We start from the raw sequence: 21,690 nt of genomic DNA, 5'->3' as shown, positions 1-21,690 counted from the left end.
GCAGGATATCTGATTTTTAAGTGCTTATCTAATCTACTTACTCTTCCTCTTCCTAAAATCACAGCTGTGCTTAGGCTACTGTAATACTTTGTCCCAGGATGTATTCTGAGGTCATAAAGAAGTGGTCAGTGCTAGATGATGCAACCTGTATTCATGTGAATGACTCTAAGCCAAAATGGTTGTCTTTTAGACTGAATGGTGGCACAAGCATGGAAAACCAGATCTTCAGAGACAGGGTTGCAATTTTCAGCAACTCCAAATACTATTGAGCCCTGTCAGATCCTTATCAATTTAAAAATATAGAGTGATATTCTCCAAAATGCTTTATAAATATCAGCAATCTTATATGTAAGGAAAGACAAGCCTCTGGTAAACAGAAGCTCAGACTGTAGATTCAGTCCTTACCCAAAGATTGAGAAATGCTGTGAAATGAAATAATGCAGGCATTTTAAGCAACATTATTTTTCAAAATTTTCATTTCTGGAATTATTTTGAACAGGTTAAAGGATGGGCTACCTGCTGCTGAAAAGTGTGCTCGGTACATGGTTAGAGACTATTCATTAATCATCAAGGATGTTGCTGAGGAAGATGCTGGAAACTACACTATAATATTGAGCATAAGACAGTGGAACTTGTCTAAGAATCTTACAGTCACTCTAACAGTAAATGGTAAGTTCACAGCATGTTCCCATGCTTCTCCTGAACATGTAAATGCTAAATTTTCATTGAGATAGATTTTCATTGATCTTGCACAGTTCAGGTAATTGTGGATTTTCTTACTGACTTTCATGGACCCAAATCCAAGCCCTGTATGCGGGGTGACAGAACCATCTTGGAATCAGAAGACGGACGCTGGTTTTCCTTAGAAAGGTTTCTGTCTTCCATGGTCACATACTTGTTCCTGATGACTGAAATGTGTTACTAACTGCTCATCTGACTTGACTTAGGCCTGCTGCCTTTCTTTGTTCTCCTGGGAATTTTTCTTATTACTCACCCTGCAGGAATGTGGCATTTTCATGGTCATGCAATACACTGGAAATGAGCTTGTTTTAATTGCTTTCCAATTCTTACCCTTTACAGTGAAACCCCAGATATATGAAAATGCCGTGTCATCATTCCCTGATCCCAATCTGTATTTACTGAGCAGCAAACAAGTGTTGACATGCACGGTGTATGGTATTCCTCAGCCTAAAATCACATGGATGTGGTATCCTTGTAGACAAAACCATTCCAAAATAAGGTAGGACAGTTCAGTTTCCTTACTTCTATTTAGCATGTCTTCTCTTACTGTTACATTTAAATATTTACCTTTTTACAAGAATAAAGTTTGTCATGACTGTTGCTTAGTTAGTAGAGTTTCTATACTTTTAATCAACATATTTTTTAGTAAACATGTAGGCACAACACAATTTTTTTCTGCATCATTATTTGAAAAGGGAGGGCAGAGTCTTTATTTTGTGTTGCTACTTAGGTTTATTTATAGTTCACTACTGTTCATGCATGCACTACCCAGAGGCGATAATTGCTATTTAATTTTTATGAGGGAAGCCTTGCAGACAATGTCTTGCAAAGTTCACATGCTTTTTCATGGAGGAGATTTCCATGCTTTCCTCTATGCACAGGGGCATATTCCCCTGTGTGGCTTCTTCTGAAATTCAACAGAAATCTATTAGGAAGGTCAAATCTTTCTTGTGATACATTGACTCATAGCTTCAGTTCAGCAAGCCAAATGTGTCCAGCATTCTCCAGATGATATTTCAACAGGCACCATACAAACTTGATGCTGATGTGGCGCTTGACTAATCCTCTTTTATATTTAAGCTTTCTTTTGAACTCCGTTTTCTTACGACTGCAAGTTTGTATGTTAATTCATTTATCCAAAGCTTTTCCTGAATCATGAAATCTGACGCAGTCTTAATGATTGACACTCAACCTCCACAATGATATTAGCATTAAGCTACTATTGGAAGGCTCAAACATGCAAGGAATTTGAATCACAGCACAACAAATATATTTAAAAACCTAACAAAAGTTTAGAAACCGGCATTTTCTCAGTTTCAGTTGAAGTTAATAATTTTGTATAGGATCTAACTTTTTAAATGCTTCCATAGAACTGGGTTTTAATGCCAATCCAGCCAAACATTTAAGCACATGCTTAACTGCAGGAATACAAGACACTCCATTCAATTAAAGAAGACAAACATCTTATTTCAAATTAAAGGTGCTTGTTAGTGCTTTATGATCAATGAGAGAGTCAGCACTTCGTAGAAGCACACATAGATTTTCCAATTATGCCTTGCTTTGGCATTGTGCTAATGGATGGCTTTCTGTGCCCCTCTCACCAAGAGGTGGCACTAGCAATCTCTCCTTTTGCTGGAACAGGTATAACCTGAAATCCTCCATTTCGAGGACAGGTGAGGGCTGCATTTCCTCTACCTGTTATGATACCTTCAAAGGACAAGTCGCAAAATTCTGAGAATTTATTTTTGCTTATAGGTGCAAGGTGTAAAAGAAATCACAACGTCTTTTAAGTAGAGGAATCCTGTGAAAGACTTGTATGAAAATTTTCAATCCTTTAGTTTCTTTCATGTGTTTATACATCTGTGCATGCTCTGGATTGAAATCACCATGCAGCACTGATAACACAGTTGGTTCTTCTTTGGGAGTTGGGGTGGTGCTTGTTCATTGTCAAATATTTCCTCCTATTAACAAGCACAGATCTGTACTACAGCACAGAAGAGTGTGTCATCAGAAATAGAAACGAAGAACCACAAGCAGGTGTTTAATAATGTGCTAAACTGTAGACTCAATTAAATGCTAATTAGAAGTGTGTTTGAGCAGGTGATCAAAGGAGAAATGTAACAATTTGAATCAGCTATTGGCTCTGTTACAAGGTTGTTTCCAGACTTGCTTCCAAATTGCCTTCATAATTGTTCTGTGACAATTCTCTTTAACCCCCTCCCCTTCCTTCTTCTTTAAATGCCCATTGAAGTAGTCTGGAGAACACGATTTTTAATGCTTTGCCTAAAAGGTGTGGAATGACTCCCTCTGAATAATATGGTGACAATTAACTATCTCAGAAAGACAGAAATACCTGAATTATTACATTTTGTCTCCTGCCCCAGGAAGGGAGCAGAGGGGAGTACCTCGGCAGCTGTCATGGCTTGCTCAGGCTGATGTCTGTGCCAGTGCAGATGTTCTCCCTGAAGGACTGGAGAACCCTTTAATCCCACCTATTTCACTGTATTTTCCTCTTTGTGTGAGGGGAGGATTGCCTAAACAACAGATTTAAGGTGTGTTTACCTTATGCAGCACATAAAAAATGTATCTTATTCTGCCATTATAGCATTTCTTTGGATTTACCTGCACAACATTAGTTTTCCAAGGCCAAAATATTACCCTATTTGTGCTCAAGTAATGCCTGTTTCTGTGCACAGATGTACCTTCTACCTTAAGCGGATAAACCCCCAGAGGTTACCATTATTCAGTGTATGGCAGTAGGGATGCTCATCATGTTTTTGAATCCCATGCCACGGAACAGAGCACACACTCCAAGTAAAGAGATGCTGTTGCTGCAGACCTTGCAGTGCACAGAACTGTTTGCTCCAAAGTTATATATGTGCTTAACTTCACATTGTTTGAGTACTATCACTGCAAGCTGGGGAACGATGCATACTGCATAAATTAGATGGTTTTATTCTTGAAGGACTGTTGCCCATGGGCTCCTTAACAGAAACTGTTAGGTTATCTGGCTTCTTCTTTCAATTTCTGTTCCAGACAGTATTTCTGTTTCAAAAACCTAAAAATACCTCAGTGGATTCCATTGCTTTTAAACAAAATGCAGAAACATTTTAATGCTTTGTGATTGATACAATCAATTTGCATAACTTTCCTCTCTACTTCATTTAGGCCAGTAACAGGAGGCCAGCCAAATTAAACAGTTTCCATAGCTTTCTGGTAAAAAAATGAAAAAACAACCAAACAAACAAAACCCCTGTAAAATTGCTCAATAAATGTGACTTATTTTGGAATATGGAGAGAGCAACATCATTAAAATTCCCTATTCTTTATTTTCTGTTAAAATTACCTTTCTTAAACTAACTCTACTGCCATTAAATAACCTTTTGTTAGCTAGCCAGCTAACTAGGTGGATAGGTAGAAAGATTCTCTTCTGATGTTCACCCCAGCAAGGAAACATAAGAGTCAAGAAAAACTGTCAGGGGTTAAAACTGTTGTTTTGGGGGTTCTTTAAAGTTTATGCAGGGCTAGTAAACTCAGAGATGGCAGGCCAAAGACAACAGAAGATGCAAGGAGAGTTTTAAAAAAAAAAAAACCACAATAAAAAAAATTAAAGATCAGTCTTCCTCAAATGAACATGAAATTTCTTTTCCAGTGCTATTTTACTCCATCTTATTCTGCTTCCCTGTAGCAGACACACACATTCCCAGGCTGGGCAGCCCCAGTTGCTCAGTGGATATAGCAGAAGACAATCTGTGGGACACTTGTCCTGCAGCATCCATCAGCTTCCTTGGCCTCTTTCCTCCCACCCTGGAGTTGTTCTTTCTTACCTTGTTTTTGCTTAGGCTGGGTTGTCAGCAGAGGCAGGGCTGGCTGAGGGTCTCCAGATCCAGCCAAGCTGGGATCCACCTAAAACTCATCAATTCTGAGGCTGCAAAATAAGAGTCTACACACTGGGAACATGCTTGATGTTAACGGTTCTTGACCTGAATCTCTTCAGCAGATTTGTGTTTATCTGAAACTGATGTGGCAGAGATTGCCAAGAAAGGTGTGTGGGATATTGATACTGTTCAGTGGAACCACTAGTTTCCTCTGCGGTTGTGCAGTGTCATTTGGGAGCAGTTTCTCTCCCTGGACATTTCCATGTGGGCAGTTCAAAAGACATCTTCATCATGTTCTGGCCAGGGTTTGACCGATTGGCCCTTCAGAAACTGAAAAATACAACACTGAAATTTTACCTTGGGTGTTCCGACTCTCCCACTACCTCACTGCCTCCCTTTCTCCTTGAGCTATCAGTTTTGTTTAGCCTCAAAGTAGATATATTACTTTACAACCTTGTCATCACATCAGTTGGTGGGTTTTTTTGGCTTTTGTTTTTTTTCTCTGTGTGTGTGCATGAGGGAGAGAGAATCATAATGGTACTATGGAGATACCTACAAAACCAAAGTCATTGGAAAAACCAGTACCTCATTTTCTGGCCCTCTGTCTATGGTGTCAGGTGGTAAAACTGCTTGACTGGTGACACTGGGAATGAAAGGGATGAATATCTGAAGTGGAAGACAGATGGGTGGTAGGGACCAGGGGCTGTGCAGCAATGCTGAAGCTAGTACTGCTGCCAAAGAGCTAATCTCAGGAAACCATGACATTTGTAATGTTCTGATGTGGGTCCGTACTCCTCAGTGGAATCACTACTGGTTTAACACAGAGTGATGAGAAGGGAATATTACCTCCCTTTGAGGTTTGTCTGCAGTGTGAAGGTAGGGTCAGGTGAATAATTTTTCTACAGCAACAGCTCTCCAGCACTGCACAGGAAGGAAGAGGAGTGTGTCGTGGATCCCAGCAAGGCAAAAACTAGAGGTTTTCCTTGAAACTTCTGCAGAGATATAGAAAGCCTGAGACCACTGTAATGAAAGTGCATGGCCAGACTTTCACCAGGTTCAGTGAAAGAGGAGGCAGGTCATGTGTGCATAGCGATCTAATTGCATTTCTGCGTTGTTTATGTCAGTGTATTAATAAGGGATTGAATGGCAGAATCATTAGGATGTAGGAGAAGCCAGATTTGGAACATCAGTGAGGTATGTAAAATGGACAAGTAAAGAACAAATGTTAATTGTATTTAATTAGAAATGTCCTGAATCACCAGAATTTAATTGTAGATATCTGCAAACATTGATGCCCATTAGTTTGTCAGCACTGACTGTTTTTGTTCCCCATGCCACCTTCTATTTTCGGGAAGGGGAAGTCTGAGTCCTTAGAGCTGGTAAAAGTAGGTCAGATGCCATTAATAAACAGGTAGTTCAAAAATGCCTTTGTTTAATTTGACATTTGGACAGATCCTCAGCTCTAAATTCACACTGGCTGAGGATCTGGCTGGTGGCTTTTGTGCCTACCACTCTCTACAAGAAAATCTTCTTAGAGTGATCTAGTAATGTAAAGCTACTTAAAATGTGTACATTAAAAAAATATCCTGCTCCCTTATTTTGCTATGGTTGGGGAAATAGATTAGCGTAAATAAAAAACAGACTCTGTGATTTTCACATAACCTTTGAAAAATGCGGAGGAACAGACAGGAGCATACCTTGTGGCAGCATGGACTTGCAGAGAATTTGAAGGCAAAAGAGAGAAGTGAAAGAACATCTGGTCTGCTTCAGCCTGAACAAGTAATGTGCTGAAGCACCTCATTCTGCACTTCTGCTGTGAGCAAAAAGTCAATCATAGAATCATACAATGTTGTGAGTTGGAAGGGACCCACAAGGATCATCAAGTCCAACTCTTGCCCAGCATAGGACAATCATAAGATTCAGACCATGTGTCTGAGGGCCTTGGCCAAATGCTTCTTGAATATTGTCAGGCTTGGTGCCATGACTGCCTCCCTGGGGAGCCTGTTCCAGTGCTCCATCACCCTCTGGGTGAAGAACCTTTTTCTAATGTCCAAATTAAACCTCCCCTGGCACATCTTCCTGCCATTTCCCCTGGTCCTATCATTGGTCACCAGAAAGAAGAGACCAGCACCTGCCCGTCCTCTTCCCCTTGTGAGGAAGTTACAAACTGCGATGAGATCTCCTCTCAGTCTCCTCTTCTGCAGGCTGAGCAAACCAAGTGACTTCAGCCTCTCCTCATACAGTTTCCCCTCTAAGCCCTTCACCAATTTTGTGGCCTCCTCTGGACACTCTCCAGTAGCTTTAGATAATTTTTATATTGTGGCACCCAAAACTGCACCCAGTACTTGAGGTGAGGCTGCACCAGTGCAGAGTAGGGCGGGACAATGCTTGCTTGTAAACACCTCCTATCCTCTGAAAACAGCTCGTAGGACTGCATCCTTGTCCTCCATCAGTATTTTGGATTTTTTTTTTTTTTTTATTTTTAAATATTTTGCTTATAAAATGCCATATGAATCAGACCTGGCATATACTTATGGGTACATAAGCTTGACAAACACATGCTCTAAAATGACTAGTTTGCCTCAGTCTGTCTTCAGGGTAACACATTGATGAATTTATTCTCAGAGCTGTAAATGGTTGATTATGGGTCTTAGCTGAACCAGAAGCTTAAGCTTTCAGATTTCAATATTACTAGTTTTCAAATCACTTTGATTTAAAGTTTTTCAAGTTCAATAGGAAATGTTTTAAAACAAAATGCATTATGTTGCCCAAGTAATTTTTTTAACTAGTCATTGATCAAACCTAGTGCATAAGGACTACAGTAAGATCCAGATGGTCAAGGGTGCTCTGTTAGTATCACACTTTTATCCTACTTGTCTACCTTTTTTTTTTTTTTTTGCATTTGCTGTCCCTTAATTTTTTTCTCCAGTTTCTTTTTTTTCCCCCTTGTTGTCTTCACAGGGTGGTCTCTTGGCTTTACTAGGGACAGTGTGACACCCAGTCTTAAGGAAGAACATGTAAGAGTCACGCAGACAGTGGGACATTTTTGCTTGATCTTTTACTCAGTGTGGCCCAGACCACAGAAAATAAAACACGTGACAAACTGTACGTGGGGACTGCACGTCGTGAGTGAGGCCCCACACGCTGGCAGTGTCCGAGCCAGTGGGACGTCCCAGCCCGTAGCCAGAAACCTGCTCCTGAGCTAGCAGGGGCTCTTGGCCAAAGGAAGGCACCAGGTCAAACCCTGTGTGTGCTTAGGGGTGATTATGAATGAAGCACTATTACTGCATCGAGTACACCTTTTACAAAAATATACAAACTTTAGTTAGCATCCTTTTTCCTTTTATGTGTACGCCTTTCAAAAAGCCTTTGCAGAAGGCTTTGAACAGACACAGCATATGAGGTAAGATCATGCTCAGAAAAAATAGTCAGTTAAAAAATAGAAAACAGAGGTTAAGAGGGAACAGGCAGTTCTTGCAGCGTAGGGAGGTGACCAGTGAAGTTTTTCAGGAGCTGGTGCTGGGGTTTGAACTTGTCAACATGTTCAGAAATAATCTGGAAAAGGTGGTAAGGAGGTGACAGAGTTTGCTGATGATACTAAGTTATTCAGATTTATAAGGATGAGGACTGATTGCAAAGAAATGCAGAACCATATAAATCTGGGTACCAAAGTGATAAAGTGGCAGATGAAATTCACTGAAGATAAATGTGCATGATTTATATGGGAAAAAACAATTTGACTTTCAGATGTAAAATGTAAGTGTAAAAAGGCTGTACATGTAAAAAGGCTGTGGGTGATCATTACTGCCGCAAAGTGTTGTGATACACGGGTTTGTGAAAGTGATCACAATCATGAGCAGTTCAAAAAGCAAATCAAGTGTTAGGAATTACCAGGAAAGAACAAAATAGAGGACAACATAACTCCACAGAAATCCATAAATTACAGACATCTTTTATACTATGAGCATTTCTGATCCTTTCACCTCAAAGGATGCAGTCAAACTGGGAGGCACACCAGGAGGGGCAACAAAAAGGGTGAAAGGAATTTCAGGGGATGAGAGGAATGTGTGAGGGATGAGTGAGGAGGGAGGTCAAGGCTCTGCAGACCAAAAAAGAGGTGACTTGGGGGATGTATGATAGACATCTACAGACTTGTGAAGGACACATATGTCTTAGGATCAGTTGAGTATATTTGTTCCAGTTCAAGAAGTAGGGGCTGTTAAATGACGCCAGAAGGAGTGCAATTTGAAACAGAAAAAGGAGATGGCTTTTCATGCAGTGGGTAGCAGATCTGTGAAACTTCTTGCCAGAGGATTTTAGGTGTTTGAAAAGTTTGCACAATATCTTGTAGAATAAATCCACTAAAGTGTAGCAATAGCCTCCAGAGTGCTAAGCTCTTGAGCTGATAATAATTAGTGACTGAGGGAGTATGAGGAGGAAGTATCTGAAGTTAGTCCTACTCTTACTCATCTCCAACCATCTGCTTATGGTCATTGTTGAGACAGGATATGGGGTAGATGGATCCTTGGTCTTATATCCACATCTGTCAGTATTTTCTCTTCCTGTTTTTCCTCTAATCAACTCCCCTCTCTCCTTAAAAATGTTTCCTTCATTCTTTCTCATCCCTTCCTTGTTTTCTGCCTGCACTTCCAGTGCCTTGCTCCACTTAGCTCAGAGTTGCTCTCAGACCCCTATTTGCAGTGAAGCTGAAAATAAACCATCTTGAAAAACACAACCTCAGCGCAGCAATAACTCTTTCATCTCCTCTACTCATGACTGGAAAATGAAAAGGGTGTTAGTTGTGCTTCCAGCTTGTCAGTAAGACAGGGAGTATTAAGGACTGTCTAAATAGATTAGTAAAGAATTACTACTTTCTAGAGCCAAGAGCTTCCAGACAGCAAAGAAAAGGGAATTTCAGCATTATAAGAAGGAAGGTGTTTGGGAACCTGGATCTTGGAAGGCTGTGAAAGTGAGGTGACATCTAGAAGTTGATTGAACTGTTAGGAGTGACTTGTGCATGAAAAATAACTTATGCTGGAAGAGCCTGAACAATATATTGGGCTTTTACATACAGAACTTATTTGGAAATAGAAGAAATGGAGAGTAAGAGTGGAAATTGCATGTAGTGGTTTCATGGTCTTTCTCTTTAGGTTTCTAACTGCTCAAACAAGTCAGAAAACACCTCTTCCTTTCAGTAATACACCAGCTCTTAAAATAAAACACTTTTTCCCAGCAAGAAGTTCTAGGTGCTTATGAAAACCTAATGCTTTCTGTAGTTCCAGTAGTAAATCTGTAGTTCCAGCCAAGATTCAGTTCCTCTCTGGAGGACATGGTTGGTGCTCTTGGAGAGAGAAAGTGGAGGCTGAGTCACAGTGACCACACAGGAGATGGGAGTGATTATAGTCTAGCAAAGGAGGAAAAGGAGGCAGACAAGAAGGAAGGAAGGAAGGATTGGCTGAAATATGGTGGTATTCTGTGTCCATGAAGAATGCTAAGCAGTGTGAAGCAGGAAATTGAGGGTCAAGAAGCAAAATAGAATTATCTGATAAGAAACTCAAAGTGAGAAAATTTCAGGTTACCTCAGGGGGGGCAAACACCTGAAAAGTTACTTTCAAATGCTGTTATGTTCCCTAATGGCCAGGAGTCTCAAGTACTGGCAAAGAAGTTAGAAGCAAAGTGTGGGTTTGGGTGACCCTCACCCTCAGTCATTTTCATTTTTTGTTGTGAATAGCTGGTGTTGCAGGGTGCTCAGGTGTGTAGATGTAGAAGTGATTGTTTTTTCTGTTGAAATACAAGCATGGACTGATGAGGGTGGAAAGGAGGGATAGGTAAGAGTGCTGTTGATCTTACTGCTTCTTTTGAGATATTTCAGATCAATCAGCTTTCTGTGGTAGCATACTGGAATAGTTCAAGGCAAGCCATAATGCTTGGAAAGGATGACTGTGAAAGGGAAACACTATCATTTTATCTGGTTGCATGTAGATAATAGCAGGAAAGGCAGCGTGCAGCTATCAAGCACTTTCTTTTTCCATAGAGCCATGGTGATATGCAGCAAGACCGTGACTGCCTTATACCCTACTGTTTTCAAAGATGCTCACCAGGAGGATGAGGCATTCAGGAAACCAAGGATCTCCCCTAGCGAATGTACTTTCCCCCTAAGTATCCCCCTCACTGGGGACACAAAGCAGCCTACAATTCAAACCTCACTCTGCAAACTGAGTAGTGCACGGGGCCCCAACCCAGCCTAATGCACAGAGGCCACTGATAAATCCTGCAGCCACCCTGCAGCTCATCAGTGAATAACTTTTCAGTTCAGCTAATAGTGACCTTGGCCACAAGGTGCTCCCACTCTGAAGAGGGAGGTTGAGGAGTGGCAATGGAGAGTTGCTGCTCTCTGGGAGTTGTGAGTATATCTGAAGTGATATGGGCTGGTGATATCCCATCTATTCTTGATGGGCAAGTGTTGACACTGCAGTAGGCAGCAGCAGGGACCACTGACAGTGAGAACAGAAAGGTGAAGGGCTGAAGAATGAGACATGAAGAGGAGGAACCTGCACCACTTTCACCAGGACTTCTTGTTTGGCATTCCTTGCTAAGCTCCTAAATAAATATAAATAAACAAACTACAATATATGATGTAAAATATATCCAGCTCCTACTATTTGGAGAAGATTACCTTCTACCCCCACTAACCCACCTACCCACATGAGTGTGTGTATTGGGGGTGGTGCTTAGGATGAACCCCCAGCTGGCTGCAGCTTTGCCACCAAATGTTTCGGGGCTGGTGTTTCAACCTCTAACCAATTATTTTTTGACCTGGAGTAGGAAGTCTGGAACCATAGCTCCTTAATGGATGAGAACATTTTAGTGTTACAGATGAAGTCAGTGGAGCATGCTGGCAGGAGGCCAGCACACATTCTCCCCCTCCACCTCCATAAAGTACATTTCACAACCTGTACATGCTCTCTGCTACTATTTTCCCTCTCTGTTTCCTGTCTCAAATTGACTCAATATTCCACAGGACACGTGGCCACACCAGCCCTACACTACTAATCTCATGGTGTTGGATGCCAAGATGCGGAGCAGTCAAGGCCCATGGCATTCTGATTTTTTTATAACCTCCAAGTGGAAAACAGTTCCTATATATTCTTTACAATTCCAGGAATTTCCAGAGTTCCTGTCTTAGTGTTGTCACCACTACCTCTTGAAAGACGTGAGTCAGCCCAACTTGAATTTGTAATAACATCGCTCTGAAGCTGCTAGGAATTAATTGCTACCCTAAAAAAAGGATAGATGCTGAGAAAAATATTGTGCCTGCCATTAATCACTCTCAAAAATGGTGCCCATCAGCGACAGGATGGCTTCCTCTTGCTCCCAGTGCAATTGCTGGTGCAATTGCCAAATACTACCTCAGTAAATAAGAGAATGATTAAGGCTGCCAGTGACTTTGCCAAGAGGAATGCTGAGAGCATTGAATGGGATGTTACTGGAGGGCAAGGTTGCAATGGCCTCTGGCATCATGCAGGAGTGTTTGGGAGCGGGGAAACTGGAAAGATGAGACAACAGAAGATGGTGACTGTTTTTCCAGCTGATATGAGGATTGAACCTCTTCCACGTGTATTTGTCACTGTACTGCTTGAACTGAAAATTGCAGAACTGTCTCCAGGGTGGGGGAGAAGATCTGTCAGGACATAGGCTGAGTCTAGGATTTTCATTTAGGATTGTCTGTCACACAGAGGGTCAAATGCAGCCTGTGAATTATTAGACAAAACCTTTACCTCGGCTCCTATGCTCCGCTATAAATCAGTGGAGTGACAACAAAATCACTTTTCTTTTGAGACCAGTAGTTTCATGGGCAGGTCCTCAGCTTGGAGCTGGTTTGCAGTTCAGTTTCAGTAAAATACATCAAGATGACATGAAGTACACTCTTACCCTGGAAACTTTTCCCCGTTGATAGTTATAAATATACCACACTATTGTGCTTGGCATGCTGCATGCTAATGGAGGTGAGGGCTCTGAAACTCATTAGGAAAGGGAGCGGGCTGCGGAGCAGAGTGAGGACAGTGTGAAGCTAAGGTTGATAACCATGGCCTTGTCCAGAACAGGCCATGGGAGTTTTCTTATCTCACTTTGGCAGGAGGTACTGCTAGCTTCCTGTGCGAAATCAGGAGCATATGCTGCTTTCCTCTTGTTGTTTGGCTTCCTCCGCTACACAAGACGGTTCCCAGCACTGTGATTATCTTTGCATCTTCAAACATGGCACACTCTGCTTCCTCAAGGGCTTGATGTATTCTTGAGAAGCAGACTGGCTCCCCTCCCCCAGGACCACTTCTCTAGGGCCCCCACCGGTGCCAGCTCCGCACATCACAGACCTCTTATAAAGCTGAACTTACTTCTGGTTCCATAAACCTCTCCCCAGCCCTTCCAAAGAAGTGTAAATTCCCAAAGCTAATGACAGTGAGCGGGTCTGGCAATGGAGCTGGGCCCGCACTACAGGCAGCTGGGCAGGCAGTGCATGCTGCCGGCTTCCCCCAGCCCTAGCAGAGCTGCTCTCACCCCTCCTTCCCCTCATGCTGGGCTTCTCTTGAAACCCGCAGGAGAATGAGCAGCTTCTGTTTTCACAAAGGAATATCCTATTTCTCAGGCTCTCGGCACAAAGGATGAAGCATGCCTGTGCGTGCGGGTGTGCCCGTGCGTGCATGCAGGCAGCGCACATGCGAGCACGCACACAGGGACATGGGAAAAACTACTTAGCCACTAAGAGACTTGATTGCTTTGCTTCTCCCAGTGCTCGGCTGAGACAGCAGAGTCTGATTACCTGCTCTGAGGTTGCATAATGTTTATAAACAGACATTTGTATACACACCCCCTTAGCATTCGTTATATAGGATCTCTACACGTGCATAGTCGCACCCACAAAGTAGGGACGTGAAAGGATCTGCAGGGAAGCAGGTGTAAGAAGTGCTTAGAAATGTGCTGGCAGATATTACCTTGTTTATCAATCTCTGTGCACGCTGTGTGCTTTCTCATTAACCTGGTGATAACCCTGCTCTAAGCTTTTCTGAAGATGTAAAGCAATGAGACTCATCCCACAACAAAACATTTCAGGAATTCAGTGCTCTGGAGATATCTGGAGTAAGATTCAGATATCCAAAATTCAGTGGGATTTCCCTGCAAACACAGACAGTTCTTGCTACAAATAGGATACCCTTGCTATTTTACTGAGTTGATAGTTTGAAGTAACTTGTAATTTCTTTACAAAGCATAAAAATATGTAGCTGATGTTATCTGAGGACACATGCAACAAAACATCAATTGAATTAATGGAGACATGATTGTGTATTTTGGTCCCAGACAGAGTAAATTTTTATATTTTAATTTTTCTCTCTTTCTTTCCAAGCATCTGTACTTAACACAAACATTTGGTTTGATGACTACATCTAAGGTCAGTGGAGCCTTTTCCCTTCTGTTACAAAATGCCTGCTGTTAGGAGCTGAAGTCAGGTCAGAAGGCAGGACTCTTTAATTACTCCCGTTTGCCACTTCCCCATCTCTACCCAATGCTGCTGGCTTAAGCAGTGGCTTCATGTGGCACTGCTGGCAGCAGCAAGAGGAAGGATGACCGAGTACTAACCTGAGTAACCAGCTGAGGAGGCTGGAGGTGGCTCGTGTTCCCTGTCCCTAAACTCTGTTAGAGTATTTGAGGTTCAAGTGACAGCATTTGGCAGCTGAGGAGAGAAAGCATCTGGTTCTACATCTAAACGGATGAGTCTGAGTCTTGTCCTAGACTTTGCCTGGCAGTTGCACTGCAACTGCTTTGTAAACGTTTGGTGATCCCGCAGACCATGGAGCCCAAGTGGTGCATACGACAGTACTCACATCTCTGACTGTGTACCGTGGGCTGTTGGATCATGTATTCTCAGCTTGATTGTGACTCATTTTTTATTAAAACCATGGACAACAGCTATTCGGTGTATTTGATTTTCTACTATAATTGCATTAATGTTATAATCAGCAGTTTGGAGATAGTATGGCATGTGAAGTCAGTAGAGTTCACATATGTGCCTCCAGGGCTAATATTTCATCTAGTGTTTTACATGTGTTTTTCTTGTTATTCTGATGTTATTGTAATTATGATGGTGGTTTGTATTATGGTATTAATGAGTAATCAGCACCCCATTGTGCTAAGCATCAACAAAGACATAACACTGTCCTCATCCTTAAGATATTGCTATCTAAATATATACAGTCTTTTCCAAGGATTTATGGGGAAAAATATAATAATAACTAAGCCTGGAGGCTCCAGAGCTGCAAGAAAGGAGATTGGAGATGCCTTTCAGAGCTGCACACGTAGTTTCTGAATATGCATTGTACCTTCTAGTGGAAGGTGTCCCTGTTGATGGCAGGGGGGTTGGAACTAGATGATCTTTAAGGTCCCTTCCAACCCTAACCATTCTATGATTCTATGATGCTTTCTGTCCTTTATCAAAATATGTGCCTCTCTAAAGTCTTTTATAGTAAAGAGCACAAATTTTCAGCATTGTAACAAAGAAACATAAACTCATTCTATGAGGAAAGATATCAGTTTCCATCTGTTTGAAAGGACAAAAATATAAAAAAAAATTTAGTATGGATGAAATTAGATTTTTGGATCTCTGTCTTTCTATATAGAGTTTGCCCAAATATCCAGTCACAAGGACATGCCTTTGATACTGCCTGTTTGTGTGTCTGTAGTACTGGCATCATAAAATAAGTTCTAATATCTGCTATGGCATGGAAATGTTATCAGTTTACTAACGCTATCATGTCTTCTGTGTTCTAGTTACAGAACCAGACTGCTTAAAGCATTAAATGTGCAAAGTAAATGGCATCTACCTTTATGAACAATTCGTAACCGTTTTTTCCCATCTGAATGCATCAATTGTCTTAATGCAGCTGTCTTTCACCCACCCTGACCTCAACAATCATGTGTTAGAATCTGGCTTTTAAACCAGAGTCTGGAAGAAATGGTTGTGTAGTTAGGGCTTTCTTGCCATGCTCTTGCTACCTGTCCTCTCTCCATGCATGAATGACCATGGCCTACTCCTGTTTTTTGGCTTTTTCAGCTCACTGAGCTTCTCAACACACATTAAGAAATTTGGGCAGGCAATCATAAATCTGTGCTAATGATTACAACCCAAGTTAGTTTACATATTTTAATTTCTTTAAACTGTAATATCTGCTAAGACACTGGCCAGCTTGACGCAAAGCTGCACAATTAAAAACAAGCATGTAAAGTTAGCGTACCATTGATATTATAAACAACACAAAGTTTAAGCAAACTGCACAGTTAGCTGAAGGGAAATGAACCCCATACTTTGGTCAGGATTGCTTCACATGCTGTTATCCAGTCACCGGGCTTTAAAGGTCGTTTCTCCAAACAACTGATATACATGTCAGAACTATTTGATTACAGATACTACAGTTGTTATCTTTCAAATCCATAGAAGATCAAAGGAACATATCGTATTTGAAAGAGCTTGACCCTGCTGAAGGGTTAAGCTCTACTGTTGAGGCTGGAATTGAACAAGGAACAAGTAAATTTTGGATGAAAAGCAAAACTAGATATCCTCAAAGAAGAATAGGAACAGACAGCATTTAAGAAGCATTCCAATGTGTTTATTTCCATGTGTACCAAATTAGGCTTTGGGAAACAAATTAGCTCTACCATGACCACACCTGAATGTTCTGATTAGAAGCCAATTTGTTGTGTAAGGCAAAAACATTTTTTCCCTGAGATTTCCATTCGTTAACAACTTCAATTTTTTCAGATTACATTAACATTTAAATCCCTTTGGCAAGTAGGTATAGTTTTGTTTAACTTTGTTTTGTGAATTTGCATGATTATAGTTATTTTTACTGTGTGTCCTGTAATCATTGAATCCCAGTATTGATATTATGCCATTTTGTAAACTGAACTGAAGAAAACATTCAGAAATGAGAACTTGCATAATTTTTTACGATAACAGAAAGAACCTGTACATAGTGAAATGATATCCAATGCATTATGGAATGGATCTTGAAACAAATATACCATGTATTGAATTTAATGCTGAAAAGAATATGAACTCATGTTTGAAGCCAAGACTGAACCATGACAATGACTGAAAACAAAAGCACTGAAAATGGGATGTTGGTCTTGCACAACCCTATAATTAGGCTCAGATTGTAAATTCTGACCTCTCCATCCACAGCGTGTTAAATGTTAACACTGACTCCAGAGAGCTAATATTCAAGGAGGGGCTGTGGAAATTGATCCAATCATCAGGCTCCAAACCTCAAGATTTGTGAAAAGTAACTATACTTTCCCGGTCACCACAGCACCTGCAGTTTCCCCCCGACGGATTACTGTTTCCAGAAGAATTGTTTGTCTTTTGTGTTAAATGTTTCAAGCTATCACCAAATCAATAAAATTTCAATTTTTGTTGTCTTCAGGCATGGCTTTTGCTCTTATACTGAAGGATCTTTCATCCTGAAAGCTGGCAGCAACATAGGAAACAGGATCCAGAGCATCACTGAGCGAACGGCTGTAATAGAGGGCAAAAATAAGGTATGATTCCTAGGAGCAGATAACCTTTCTGTGTGACAGCATGTCTTGAAAATGCCCTGTAAAATGCTATTGAGGTAACAGAAGAATCCAGGATTTTTATATTGTTTAGATTTGAAGAGCTGCTTACATGCAAATAATTTCCATGCTTGATATTTATCTGCTAAGATGTAGAGATGTACCTGTTTCTGCATGCAGTCATGCTGAGGTAAGTGACAGGCCAAGAGAGTGTATTAGTGCCAATCACCATATCTGCTCTCCGAGAGCTGTTCTGTACTATCTTGGGGCACCTCAGGAGCACAGGGGCAGGGTTCCAGGCCATCTTTGCTTCATTTTGTGACATTGCACAATTTCCTGTTGTTTTTCCTATGAGAATTAAACAATTTACTCTCATTAGAGAGTTTATTCGCAGATGTGGTCCTGGATTATTAGATGACCAGGTCTTTTCTTGCAATAAAAAATTTAAAGGGCCAAATGAATTCTGATTGCAGAAGTAAAGTTTAAGAGAGACCTCAGCTAGAGACAGCATGGTGGGATTCATCTCAGAGGCATTAACTGTCTAAATGTTAATTGTCTAGTCCAAGTCAAACATCCTTTATAGGCTGTGGAGAGATGCAGGTACTTCTAAAGGACAAGTAGGCCTGTCATCTGTTGGTGTCTAATGTGGGAGAGAAAGCCAATGAGATTAACTTGCCAAGAGCCATGGAGGATTCTCTATCAGTTAAAACATTTAAATCAAGATGTTTTCCTAGAGGATACCCTAGATTAACTGCGCTTTCCTGGGTTAGACATGAGTGATTTGATTTGACTGGGTAGCCTGCACTATGGAGGAGCTCAGGTGAAGGTGCACAGTGCCATGCCATTGTCACAGCATCTGTTTTCATAGACTGGTTTGGTTTGTGGCAGTAATGGCTGAAGAGATTATGAATCTGAAAGTTTACCTTTGTGGTAGGTTGACCCTGACTGGAAGCTGCCAGGTTCTTACCAAAGCTGCTCTATCACTCCCCTTCTCAGCTGGACAGGGGAGAGAAAATATACTGAAAGGCCTGTGGGTTGAGATAAGGACAGAGAGAGATCATTCACCAGTTACTGTCACCGGCAAAACAGACTTGACTTGGGAAATTAGTTTAATTTATTACCAAACAAAATCAGAGTAGGATAATGAGAAGATAAAAAATCTTGAAACACCTTCACCCCACCCCTCCCTTCTTCCCAGGCTTAACACAGAATCATAGAATGGTTTGGGTTGGAAGGGACCTTAAAGATCATCTAGTTCCTACCCGCTCTGCCATGAGCAGGGAGACCTTCCCTGGAGCAGGTTGCTCAAAGCCTCATCCAACCTGGCCTTAAACACTTATAAAACATCACTCCCAATTTCTCTACCTCCTCCCCCTGCACAGCACAGGGGGAAGGAGAATAGGGTTTGGGGTCAGTTCATCACACACTGTTTCTGCTGCTCCTTCCTCCTCAGGGGGAGGACTCCTCACACTCTTCCCCTGCTCCAATGTGTGGTCCCTGTCATGGAAGACCATCCTGCACAAACTTCTCCAACATGAGTCCTTCCCACAGGCTACAGTTGTTCATGAACTGTTCCAGCATGGGTCCTTTCCATGGGGTGCAGTCCTTCAGGAAGGGACTGCTCCAGCGCGGGTCCCCCACGGGGTCACAAGTCCTGCCAGCAAACCTGCTCCAGCCTGGGCTCCTCTCTCCAAAGGGCCACAGGTCCTGCCAGGAACCTGCTCTAGCGTGGGCTTCCTACAGGGTCACAGCCTCCTTCAGGCATCCACCTGTTCCAGTGTGGGGTCCTCCACAGGCTACAGGTGGTCATCTTCTCCACCATGGACCTCCATGGACTTCAGGGGGACAGCCTGCCTCACCATGGGCTTCACCACAAGTTGCTGGGAAATCTCTGCTCCCGCACCTGGAGCACCCCCTGTCCCTCCTTCTTTACTGACCTTGGTGTCTGCAAAGTTGTTTCTCACAGATGCTCACTCCTGTCTCCAGCTGCAGTTGATGTTGTGCAGTACCTTTTACCCCATCTTGAACATGTTATTATAGAGGTGCTACTACCATCACTGATGGGCTCAGCCTTGGCCAGCAGCGGGTCCATCTTGGAGCCGGCTAGCATTGGCTGTGTCGGACATGGGGGAAGCTTCTGGCAGCTTCTCGCAGAAGCCACCCCTGTAGCCCCCCTGCTACCAAAACCTGTCCATGCAAACCCAATACAACCCTACTCTAGACCTGTCATTTTGAAAGACGCTGAGATACTTCTTGTAATTCTAGGGGCACTGTGGATATAAATGTCCTTTCCTTGATGTCTGCCTTCAGTCTTCTGAACGTGAAAATGCATATAAACTGTAATTACTCTCATTAGGGCCCTTTCACACACCACAGAATAAATAGGGCTTTGCATGCAGCCAAGAATCAGGCCTGGGACTGCATTTTCGCCTGCTGTTGTATTATTTAGAAAGTTCCACAGGTGTTCGTGGCACTGTTCCAGCACATGGGAATGGGCTGGATCCCAGTGAGGCATTTGCTCTATTTAGCTGGCCACCTCTTTGTGCTTAAAGATCAAGACAAAGATGGGGGCAAACAACTTCCTAGGGGAGACTATCGTAGGAAGGCACATGAAAAATGAGACCTAAGGAGGGATTTGAAGGAGGAAAGGGAAATAATTTCAGGCACAGGAAGACACAGTCTATTCCAAAGGGGGAATGATGAACAAAAGATGATGAGAACCGGTTATTTTCCAGAAGGCATCTAGCCATGCCATGGGTGAAGTCCTACCTGCTCATAGGATGCAGAAGATCCCATCTAATAACCAGATCTTATTCTCCTTGTGTGCCATGCATTTTGGAGACAACGGAAGAGGAGTGGCTGAAATGTCAAAGCAACTTCCAGTCAACAGCAGATAAATTCCTCCCTGCAGGAAGATGCTAATAATGGATCCTTGCAGTAGAACTGCAGGTTTTGTTTGAAGACTTTGGCAAGCAGCCCTTTTTTAAAAATGTGCCCAGAAATGAACCAAGGAAAGGTCTCTGCATGTGTTACATGGAAAGTTTTGCAGTGATATTTAGTGATTCTCCTTGGTATTCCTTGTCTTTATGCTGTTTAGTTCAACTAAGAAAGGTCTACTTTGCATTGCGTTATTCCTCCTGGTCCCTGTGGGGAAGGGGAGGTTAGTAAAACAATATCTTTGCTCAGCATTTTCAGAGCTTTTCTAAGATTTCTTCATTTCTGCTGCTCTTCCATAGTTTTTCAAGCACAGCTGGGCTGCTATTGTAAGTAGAAAATGCTCTCTAAGCCTGTGTTCCTGGCCAAGCTGTGAGTTGCATGATTTGTGCACACACAGCTGCTCTAGAGCATCCAGGATTTTTTTTTTCCATGGAAGTCTATAGCTTTTCACTCTTTGCAGTCCAAGAGTCATTCTTGGTCTCTAAGAGCAAACTCAAAGGGACACAGTTCAGACAAAACCCTTTCTCATCTGATGGGATATTGTAAGGCTGTTAATAGCACTGAATTCACTGAATGCAGCGCGTCACCACAAGTGTCTGGCTCTGACGGACTGCTACTGTGAGCAGTTCTGCTACTGTGAACAGCTATGAACAGCTCTCTGAGGCACTTCCACATCAATGGAGTTCTGCTGTCTAAACAGAGTGTCTACTCCATTTCCACACACAAGCATAGCAAGCATGGTAAAAACAATCTCAAAGCTCAATGGAAACAACAAAGACATGGGAGACAAAGCAGAAGGAAATGGATGAAGAAACTCAAAAAGTTGCACATTTTGGTTAGCATGAAAGGAGAAATGGGGGTGACCACAGGATGAGATTATAGTAATCAAGGGAAGAGATGAACAAGAGATGGTCAAAAGGTTTCTTTTAGCAGCCAAGGTAGCTGTTTTCACCTTGCTTAAAGACATTGTGCCAGTTCCACCCATTTCCTGTATGTGCAACATCTGAGTCCCTCCAGTTTGACTTTTCACTGTGGTAGGTTGATTGGTTGTTTGTTTGTCTGTGGTTATCAAGGTAGCCACAAGTATATTTTTAAAGTTAGAAAAACCTCAAACGCTCTGTCTGTACAGTTAAAGTAATGCAGGAAGCCTGTGCTACGTTATTCTTCTGGTGACAGAGAAACCGTGACAACAATGTTTTAGCAACATTTCCGTTGAAGCTCTCTAAACGGACATTGAGAAACTCAAGTGGTATAATGGAAGAACTTTGTAACATAAGCCATAATACTTAATCATAAGACAACTCTTGAAGTGATTTAATTCTCCCACCTGACGTTTTCATTCTCATTTTTTTGGACATTTCAGTGACTTCCTACAAAGTCGGGCTATTCTTAGGTTTATCACGTAAACAGGTTACAGACACTGTCTTGTCATTCAGCTGCTAAAAAACATCACTTCTCAGTGTTCCCAGCTAAAGCTACCTGCTATGTGTAACTTGGGGATGACACTGATTATTATTATTATTATTATTAT

At 41.9% G+C, this 21,690-nt stretch overlaps 1 protein-coding gene across 1 annotated transcript in view; it reads left to right on the top strand.

Annotated features, from left to right (window-relative positions):
* The window catches only part of LOC104525064 (vascular endothelial growth factor receptor 1-like), a gene marked incomplete at its 3' end in the record, with an annotated part of 45,026 nt that extends 24,032 nt beyond the window's left edge, over positions 1 to 20,994 (top strand). Inside the window, exons 9-12 of the mRNA XM_010168119.2 lie at positions 500 to 669; positions 1,081 to 1,240; positions 17,093 to 17,207; positions 20,860 to 20,994. Of these exons, the coding sequence (XP_010166421.2) occupies positions 500 to 669; positions 1,081 to 1,240; positions 17,093 to 17,207; positions 20,860 to 20,994 (580 nt within the window). The remainder of the gene's footprint in view (positions 1 to 499; positions 670 to 1,080; positions 1,241 to 17,092; positions 17,208 to 20,859) is intronic.
* Positions 20,995 to 21,690: the final 696 nt, after the last annotated feature.

Source organism: Antrostomus carolinensis, unplaced genomic scaffold (genome assembly GCF_000700745.2).
Source record: "Antrostomus carolinensis isolate BGI_N321 unplaced genomic scaffold, ASM70074v2 scaffold18175, whole genome shotgun sequence".
NCBI classification, from domain to species: Eukaryota; Metazoa; Chordata; class Aves; order Caprimulgiformes; family Caprimulgidae; genus Antrostomus; species Antrostomus carolinensis.
This window is presented reverse-complemented; position numbering and strand designations above follow the sequence as displayed.